This window comes from Meleagris gallopavo, chromosome 8, assembly GCF_000146605.3.
Source record: "Meleagris gallopavo isolate NT-WF06-2002-E0010 breed Aviagen turkey brand Nicholas breeding stock chromosome 8, Turkey_5.1, whole genome shotgun sequence".
Taxonomy (NCBI): Eukaryota; Metazoa; Chordata; class Aves; order Galliformes; family Phasianidae; genus Meleagris; species Meleagris gallopavo.
In genome coordinates, this window is record NC_015018.2 from 15,215,797 (window position 1) to 15,225,646 (window position 9,850).

A 9,850-nucleotide genomic window follows, 5' to 3' on the forward strand; every position below is an offset into this window, starting at 1 on the left:
CATTTCCAGTGCACATTATGAAATAGCAGAGTAAAAAAAGACTAAGAAAGAAACATATGAAACAAGCAGGTCACCTGCACAAATCTACACAAAAATCAAGACTTTATTGCTGTATAATCTCATAGCATAGTAGCAGGTATCTCTTAAACAAAACATTCTTTGAAACTGATGTTAAACAGGATGCTTTATCCCGTTTAACAGATGCTCAACCAGATTCAAAACAGATTCCTAAAAAAGCTGCAGATCTTAACAAACCAGGTTGAGGAACTTGTAACAAAACCAGAGTTTCTTAAAAATTCAAACTCATGCTGAACGGCCTCTTACATTTTTTCTCCTTTATATTCCTTCACAAGTGCACAGTGATCAGGTATGTTAATGACACCCAGAGCTCAACTCAGTGACAACATCAATGAAGGGACCTGAATCACAATATGTAAGAAATGCCTAGGAATGCTGTTGTATCCATCCCATATCTTTCTTCTGTTTTACCCTCCATCCCCAAAACTAGGTAAGTATTCTCTACCTTAGTTGGTGGCTGCTCCACTTTGAGATCTGGAGGGTTGGCTAATAGGTCCCTGGCAAGTTCTACAGTTAAGCGACATGCTTCATTACTGTATCCATGTGCATACAGGGCTTCTGCACAGGCAAACAGGATCTGTAAGAAAGAACAGGTAATCGTATTCAAATCACACACCTTCAGGCTAGAGATAGCCTGCTCAAACCACTTCTCTCAAAGTCTCGGTAAAACACAATTCACAATTAATCTCAGCAGCAGGCATGCTCAGAGAACTCCTTGCCTCAGCCTTCATCACCATTCCTTTAAGCGCACCTTGAAAATGCTTATCTTGTATGAATAGTCCCTCCCTTCAAGTGCTATAAGAGATCAGAGAATAACTCAAAGGAAACTGACTGACTATAACTGCTTCCATGTACCTCCTTTTTCACTGCTTGCTTATATAGGTGTAAGCCCTGAATGTATATTGAGATAATTACAGAAATGTGGCAATATCTATTTAGATCATCTCTGGTCTTCCAAAGAACTTCTGCTTATGCAGTTTGATAGATTTTCCTCCTGGTGGGCATTCCTTGATACTTATTTCGAATTTTAGCTCAATTTTCACAGAATCACATAATGATTGTAAAGGACCTCTGGAGATCATCTGGTCCAACAGCTCTGCTCAAGCAGAGATCCAGAGCAGGCTATTCAAGTCCACATCTGGACAGTTTTTGATGATCTCCAAGGAGGGAGACTCCGCACCCCCTCTGGGCAGCCTCTGCTAGTGCACTGGACACCAAAGAAGTGCTTTCTAGTGTTCACACAGAACCTCTTGTGTGCCCATTGCTTTTGTACTGGAACTTGGTACTGCTGAAAAGAACCAGGCTCTATCTTCTTTGCACTCTCCCTTCAGGTGTATCAGGACACTGATAACATCCCAAGCTTCCTCTACTCCAGGCTGAACAGTCCCAGCTCTCTCAGCCTCTCATCACAGGAATGATGATGCAATCCCTTAATCATTTTGGTGGCCATCCACTGAACTCTCTCCAGCACATTCAGGTCTCTCTTGTATGGGGGGACCCAGCAGAGGGGAAGGATTACCTCTCTTAACCTGTTGACAATACTTTACATAATGAAATCAAGAATACTGTTTGTTGGTTTTCTTAGCAACAAGGGCACACTGCTGACACATGTTCAACTTGATATCCACTAGGACATTTAAATCATTTCTGCAAAGTTGCTTTCTAGATAGAAAGCACCCCCAGCATGTACTGGTGGCCTGGAGTTATTCCCAGGTGCAGGACTTTGCACTTCTTGTGCAAAGAGATTCTTGTCAGCCCACATCTCCAGTCTGACAAGGTCCCTCTGGATGGAAGCACAACACTTTTGTGTATCCATCACTCCCCCCACTTCTGTGTCATCTATGAATTTGCTAAGGGTGCACTCTATCACATCATCTAGATCATTAAGATGTTAAACAGGACAGGACCTGGTACTAACCCTCTGCAGTATTCTGCTCATTATTTTGCCTGGTCTGAACAGCTAGAAAAAAAAGTTTTGCCCACATTTGCAATATAGCACCAGCTAAAATTAGGACATGCCTGCACAGTAGAAGGGAATTAAGCTTGTAGGAAAGCAAGTATGTTACTACCACATTAAGATTGTAGATATCTTATGATATAATAGGTTATGATATAATTAAGCCATATAATGATGGCTTAATAATCACTTTATATAACAACATACTAGGTTAACTGCAATAACTGGGAGAGTGGAGAGAACGTGAGGTTCGTAATATATGAAGAAAACTGAAAAACAATGTTTTGAACTAGATTCTGCTCACCTCCATCCGGTTCTCCTGCTCCAGAGGCTTTATACCAGCAAATATATCCTGCTCCTCCTCGTTTCCCCCTTCAGCTTTGTCATCATCCTCCTTGGCTACCTCTTGTGGATTCAGATAGTATACCTGGTAATCATCTTCCTCTTCTCCGTCATCCCCTCCACCTGCCGCACCATTCTCTCCTACTTCTTCTGGCTTCAGGCTCAAACCACCGCTGTTCTCATCTGCAGAAGTCAGGTCATCATCACCACTACCTATCTCTCCCACAGGATCCTTGGTAAATTTCTTGCCTGTGGAACTGCTCCTGACACTGGGCTCAGGTCCCTCAGAGAAGTACACCCCACCATCCTCCTCAAAGGCATCCCTGTAGCTCCTGCTCAGTGGGCTTTCCGTAAAACTAAACGTATTGCTGGCTTCTGCACCCAGCGCCAAGCTGCTGTCATCCAGGCTCATCTCTGCTAAGTCTGGCTCCAGGGAGCTGTCTTCACTGCTCATGCGGCGTTTCCCACTATGCTTACTGGTCAAACTTTTGCTCACTGTCAACTTAGCTTTGCCCACTGCAGTCTTATACACAGCTTTATCACCTTCTGCTGAAAGTCGTCGCAGAACTCTCTGGGGTGTTTCAGAGACAACTTTTCGCTTTCCAGTAAGTTCCTTTGGACGAACCGCTGGCTCCTGGGGTGAGGGACGCAGCCTGTCCCCAGGTTGCAGACATGGTCCCCCAGGCTCCTGTCCATGGGCTCTACCAGCCTCACAAGCAGTTTCTGCACACTGCAACCGGCAGCTCCTCTGTTGGATGGCCTTTACCCAACAGAATGAGTTTTTCTTGTCAGTGCTGCTATAGGTGATCCCAGGGATAGGATAAGCTTCCTCCCAGTTGAAGTAACAGGCTTCCACTGCTGGCTTGAAACCCTGGAATAGCTTCTCCAGTGATTTCTTGTGCTGACCTCTCTTAACATTATCTATGACCTTTAGCTGCCACTGCCTGAGCTGGGAGCAAAGGTCCCTGCGCCTAAGAGAAGAAGAAAAAGAATAGGTTAGAGAGCAAACATAAAACGCACCAGCAACAAACTTCCTCTTAAACCACTCCTCTTGTTCAGAAAGCTCTTTTTTTGAATTAGGTATAGACAAGATTATTAAGACGACAGACTAGAAAAAGGAAACAGGTCTAAAAACAACCAATCCTAGATAGGCCCACAACATAGAAACAAGATGTGAACAGTACCATCAGTGATACAAACTGGGAGGTTTAAATTGAAACACTGCTTTGTTTTTGTTATCTGCTTCAAATAAGGAATTGGCAATATGAGCCCCAGCAATCTGACCAGCAAGTGCCATGGGGAAGTGTTCTTGGAAGTACGCGTAAAACTTCACTGTGTGGCCTCACCTCCAGCACTTGAGTGCAGCTCTAGGTGCCACAACATGTGGACAGAAAGCTAACAGAGAGCGTCCAAAGGATGGCTGTGAAGATGGTGAGGAGTCTAGAGGGCAACGTGTGTGAGGAGCAGCTGAGGCTCCTGGATTTGCTCAGCAGAGGAGCTGAGGGGAGCCCTCATGGCAGCTGCAGCTCCTCACAGGGAGCGGAGGGCAGCGCTGAGCTCTGCTCTGTGTGACAGCGACAGGGCCCGAGGGAACGGCATGGAGCTGCGTCAGGGGAGGGCAGCTGAGGGTGAGGGAAAGGGTCTGCACCAGAGGGTGGTGGGCATGGAACAGGCTGCACAGGGCAGCAAGCACAATCCCAGGTACTGGAGTTCAAGTAGTGTTTGGACACCGCTCTAAGACACTGGATATAGATTTTGGGTGGTGCTGTGTGAAAACAAGAGCTGGACTTGATTCTCATAGGTCACTTCTAACTTCTAGGATAAAACTGCTTGTAGGAGATGTTAGCAGTGCCGTTTCACAACTCCTGTCAAGTACAACCGATACAGCCTGCCCACAGAAGCCCTAAGCCACACAGGACCTCCCAGTCTACCTCTCAGGCATGAATTTTTCTACCGTGATATGCCTATCTAAAACTTAATTTAGGCTGTAGCAGGCTATCCTCAGAAGACATAACTATTTGCAAATCCTGTGTTTACTTGCAGAACAAGCAAGACAAAAATGTAATTGAAACAAGCTGGTAGGCTTAAATTCACCTAAATTGCACAGCAGTGTATGGGAACTGACAGGTCAAGGCATGAACCAGTGATTGAGCACCTGGTGATGGGGTGAATCCAGCCCTGGGAGCACAGGTGCAAGCAATTCACTTGTGCAACTAGAAGGGGTAGACCCTAGGACCACCCCCTTCTAGCCTCATTTAAGGGCTGGCACCAAAATGGAAGCATCTCTACTTGAAAATAGCCTACTTTAGGAGTTTTCCAGTGCGCCGTTATCCTCAGAAAGGGGTACCTGAAGAGGACTTACAGGAAAGCTAGGGAGGGACTTTTTAGAAAGGCATGTAGAAAGGACAAAGGGAAATGGTTATAAACTGGAAGAGAGTAGATTTAAACCAGATATTTGGAAGAAATTCTTTACTGTGGGAGTGGTGAGGCATTGGAACAGGTAGCCCAATGAGACTGTAAATGCCATCTCCCTGGAAGCATTTAAGGCCAGGCTGAATGGGGCTTTGAGCAACGTGGTCTAGAGGGAGGTGTCACTTCCTATAGCAGGGGGCTGGAACTAGGTAATCTTAAAGGTCCATTCCAATCCAAATCATTTCTATAATGATTCTTTGTTACCAAACTGTGACCAATACCTTTCTGGGGTGACCTGAAAACCAGTCAGTGGCAGCTATACTCTCTGCCTTATACCATACAAGCAGGTAGCCCCATGCCTCATATTACCACAGGAAGGACAAAACATTTCTGCATTTTGCAGCTCCAAATCTCAGATATGGCCTAAACAGGCAAACAAGTTAGTCTGAATGGGTAACGATGTTTAGGTGATCTAATTCAATACGTTTCTAGAAAAGTCTTTGTGCCAAGTGTCTCATTAAACTGCTGTCCTGTTCCTGCCACAGATCTTAGAGATCTGAGGTACAAGCCCAAAACTTTAACCCTCTTACCTATCGAAAGCAACAGAAAACAATGTTATCAAATACATACAAAGACCAATTTTAAAAAAAAAAAAAAACCCAGCTCAACAGCATAGAACACTTCCATTTGTCTGAAGAAATTAATTACGAGGGAGCAGGCTGGAAGAGCTTGAGGAAAGGATTTTCAGAAATAAGAAGGAGGAGAGAGAATTACTTAAGAAAGGTAACATAAGGATGAGCACCTGCAATGAATTAAAAATGCAGTAGCAATTCTCCTTACAATTCACTGGAAAGGATAGCAACGATGGATAAAAGAGGGATCTTCTTGGGGACTATTCAAATGCCAAGAGAACAGGAAATTAAGCAGAAGTATTTCAATTATGCATGAATTCAAGTAGATCTGAGCAATTCTGAACTGCACCAGATAGCTTGAATGTGAATACATGTAGCGCTTTTATACACTTTATTAAAGGCTAAAACCTTTTGGTTTTTTTCCAGTGCATGTCAATTGATGGTTTTGTTTATTTTATACCTCATTCCCAGTTTCCTATAGTTTTTTACTTGTCTTCATCTCCTGTATTTAGGTACCTCATTGCAGACTGTACAAGGTAGAAACTGCACCCAGTTTAGCATCCCTGGTGTACCTTTCAAAGATAAGGCATTTTACTCATGTCACACAACAATTCACAAAAACCAAATGCTGTTCATGTGTAACTGAATTAAAAATACCGTCCTATTTTCATTTGCCCTGAAAAACATTTTCTGACCACATATTTCACATTAGACTTACTCACTATATTTTGCTTCACACTTTGTAGACTGCATATACTAAAAAAAATTTATCAGCGTTGACCACAGTACTCAACTTGAGTAATCAATAACTCAACTAATCAAGTTGTACCACATAAAGATACCAAGGCAGGATGTGATTCAGAAACCTGTCTAAGCTTCACAGTTTTTCCTCAGACTATCAAAAACACTGACAAAAAAAAAAATGATGCACAGTATGGGGCTGCTGAATCACGGCCTGAACCTCTGATTAATCACCTGAGGCGAGCAATGAATCAGCCATGGGAGCACAGGTGAAGGCAATTCACCTGTGCTACAGGAAAGGGTGGAGCCTGGCTTCACCTCTCCTAGACTCATTTAAGAGCTGAAGCTGACCCCCAGTGGGGAAGGATCTCTTCCGGAAATCCACTCCACCGGAGTTTCCCTCGTGAGCCCAGATTACAGGTGAGTCTACCTATCATTTCTGTTTTCTGCTTTGGTGTAATAACATCATAGCCAAGCTCTCTGTTATACCTTAACATCTGTATATTTGTTAATTGTACACTGCTATACCATAACATCAGTATATTCATTAATTGTACAACCGGTGATACTGTTTGCCAATACACTCCAGAGAATAAGCTCCCTAAGAGCAAAGAAAGCAAAGAAACAGCTTCTCTCAAAACAGAAAATCATTAATTACTGGACTAAACAGAAATACGTTAAAGTGTTGAATTGTTAAAATTAAAAAGCATTAAAATTTATTGGTAGCCTGTATTACCATCCAAAGACATGATCTCCACTGATACACTGAAATGTAGACATACACTCCTGCATAAAGCAAACTGCCCAGAAAACAACATATTATTCACATTACGTGGAGTTGCTAGAAGTGAGCAGCAACTCCAGTTGCAGTTAAAAGCAATTTGCTCTTAAACTGGAGTACACAGTGCAGAAGGACTGTGTAATGGCTGAACAGTTAACGAGGTAATGATACAAACACAACACATCTGCAGGAAAAAACTCTGTGTGCACACATCACAAAACTGAACAAGAGATTGGAGTCCACTGCTTAAGCTAGTTCCTATACACCAGCTGATTCTGTTGCTCACCTCTGTGGACTTATAGTTGGGTCAAGGACAGCCAGCCTCCAAAGAACCACCATCTCATCACACATACTTGCACAGGCATGAGCAGCTACTTCTGACTGCCCATTGCTGCGTCCTGTGTGCCCGCTAGCACTGCTGTGTGACGCAGACGTCCGCACACTGTACCACCAGCCAGTTATCTGCAGAAGAAAATAGTCAGTGGAGCAGTGATGTGGCTAGCATCCCCACTCTCATCTAACTTCATATCCACAACAAAAAAGAAGCTCTAGCTAGCACCATGTTTTCATGACTCCAAAATAACTACGAGCATTAAAGCAGTACTGCTTCATAAGAACCTCTCAATTTGTATTTACTTTTGTTTAGAAGGCACAAAGCTGCAGAACAAAGCACTCACAAGATGCTCTCTTGCTAAAGGCCTTCACATCTGGAGGAAAAAAAGTGAACAAATGTGATAAATGAAGTATTTTCTTTCCCTTGCTAGAAGCTGAGCCATGTGATGTATAATAAGGAAACCCTCACTATTTTATGTTACAAAGTATCACAAACTGTAAAAGGACACCTTTTTCCTTATATTAATAAAAAATATATCAAAAAATTCATGACTCAAACATTCAAAACCAAAGAATGAGATTTTACTGCCCAACACATTTCTTTACGTTTTGTCAAAATGACAGTTCGTATGTGAAGTACTTTGTTTAGAAAAAAATCATTACATTAATTCATCTTGACTAGCCAGAAATCAAATCAAATGTGCTGAACAAAGTAGTGCAGACTCCATATATTCCTACTTAAAAGGTTGAGGTATTTTGGGGATATAGCGTTGCTGAGAGAACACTGAATCATCACAGGAGCAAAGGATAACAAATTTAGAGTGAAGAAGCAAAAGTTACTCAGAGATAAGTTCTACAGATACATGAGGATCAGTCATTGACTCAGCTTCACTTTCTGGAATTTCTCCCTCCAAGGCAAGGGTGCTCAGGTACCTGTTCATAGTTCAGACACTGGTCAGTCAGAATCTCCAGCAAAGGAGCAGCGTTGCTATCCCGTCTCTTAAACATCTCCCGCACAATAGAAAGTAGGTTCCAGATTCCCTCAGGTTCTCTCCCTCGCAGGGGACGCAAGAGACAGGCCCACTCAGCAGCAGCTGGAGGCTCCGTGGAAGAGAGATACATGGAATTCACATCACTGTGGGTAAAACAGAAGCACAGGGTTTAAAAAAATAAAAAAAAAAGGAGGCAAGCACAGCCACACAAAATCCTGGGTATATTCAATATCCAGCAATGTGTTTGCACCCTAGATGGGACAGCCATGCTTAACTTAGAAGAGGAAACATGATGATACTGAGACCACCACACAAGTAAGGTATTGTGCAAATACTGTGTACTCCACCGCAGCAACACTGGACAAGCTACACAAAAATACTATTTCCTCAAAACTAGGCATCCTTTATACCGTAGCATCATGAAAGGGTATACACCAAACAGTGAATAAATCTGCAGATTACAGCAACATTTCTTTTTCTCTTCAGGAAAAGATCATTTACCTGAAAACAACAGGAGAGGGCCCACAGAATTTATGAAGGGTTTTCTTTATGTTGTCACTCAGGGTAGATTCATCTAGGTACCAGGTGCTTTGATCTGATGCAGATGGTCCAGCAGTGGGATCTTGACACAAGAACACATACACAGGTTTTGAAGAGATTTTTCTCCGTGTGCCCAACCACCGGGATTACAGGGAGCACAAAGCAGTGTTACTCAGTTTATTTCACCCATTGGAGAACTATCTCAAAATATTATACTTACCTGAATAACCGGCAATGCTTAATTGGGAGACAAAACTGTCATGCACTAGAGCTGGGTGGATTGGGAGAAACTTACAGATTATGCCAACAGAAACCAATTAACTTCTTTGAGAAATATGGACTTCTGTACGTGGGATAGAAAACCCCATGCACCAATATAGACTGAAAGTCAAATTGCTGACTAGTTGAAATAGTTTAGTGATTACAGTTGGCACCAAGCTGAACACAAACCAGATAGGATTATAGCAGAGGGATACAGAGGCACAGAACACTGACCTACAAGGAGAAACTGAAGAAGCTGGACTTGTTCTGACTAAGAAGAAGAGAGTGAGGGGTGATCATTAACAGGCTACAGATACTTGGAGTCACAGATAAACACTTAGTGGTAGTGCAAGATAACAAAAATAATAAAAAATGGAGTGTTCATATTGGATATTAGGAAAATTCTGGACCAGAAGGATAATGCAGCATTAAAATAGGAATACACTATAACTTCTCTGATAACCAAGACATAGCTAAGCTAGCCCAAGCCACAGCTAACTCATTAGAGTGTTACCAATAATCAATCTTCTACTTGAAAGAAGGAGAGATTCATTCCTACCAACACTTCCTGGAACTGAAGTAGTTAAATAGAAAAATCTTCTAGTTAGAAAAGTGCATTGTCTGATGCTGCCTTTCTCTGAATTTACTCCAAGGAGTCCATTACAGTAACAATTTCCTGCCACTGCACTACATGCTTGCTTGTACTTAACCCTTTTCCTTGACCTTCACTTCCAATCCCAGACACTCAGTAACCTATCAGTTCAGAAACTCAAGGCAATAG

At 42.6% G+C, this 9,850-nt stretch overlaps 1 protein-coding gene and 1 long non-coding RNA gene across 5 annotated transcripts in view; one reads left to right on the forward strand and one right to left on the reverse strand.

The window, feature by feature from the left end:
• ZSWIM8 (zinc finger SWIM-type containing 8) overlaps window positions 1–9,850 on the reverse strand; it is a 68,276-nt gene that overhangs the window by 22,204 nt on the left and 36,222 nt on the right. For 3 of the 4 annotated variants that reach the window (XM_010714377.3, XM_031554414.1, XM_010714376.2), the window contains exons 7-11: window positions 8,770–8,890; window positions 8,210–8,411; window positions 7,230–7,405; window positions 2,340–3,348; window positions 524–655 (exon numbers count right to left, since the gene is read on the reverse strand). In XM_010714377.3, coding sequence (XP_010712679.1) covers window positions 524–655; window positions 2,340–3,348; window positions 7,230–7,405; window positions 8,210–8,411; window positions 8,770–8,890 — 1,640 coding nt within the window. The remainder of the gene's footprint in view (window positions 1–523; window positions 656–2,339; window positions 3,349–7,229; window positions 7,406–8,209; window positions 8,412–8,769; window positions 8,891–9,850) is intronic. The other variant, XM_010714378.2, reaches the window with a different exon arrangement.
• Window positions 8,326–9,850, forward strand: part of LOC109368794 — a 2,405-nt gene continuing 880 nt past the window's right edge. Inside the window, exons 1-2 of the long non-coding RNA XR_002117138.1 lie at window positions 8,326–8,413; window positions 8,524–8,588. This is a non-coding gene — a long non-coding RNA (uncharacterized LOC109368794). The remainder of the gene's footprint in view (window positions 8,414–8,523; window positions 8,589–9,850) is intronic.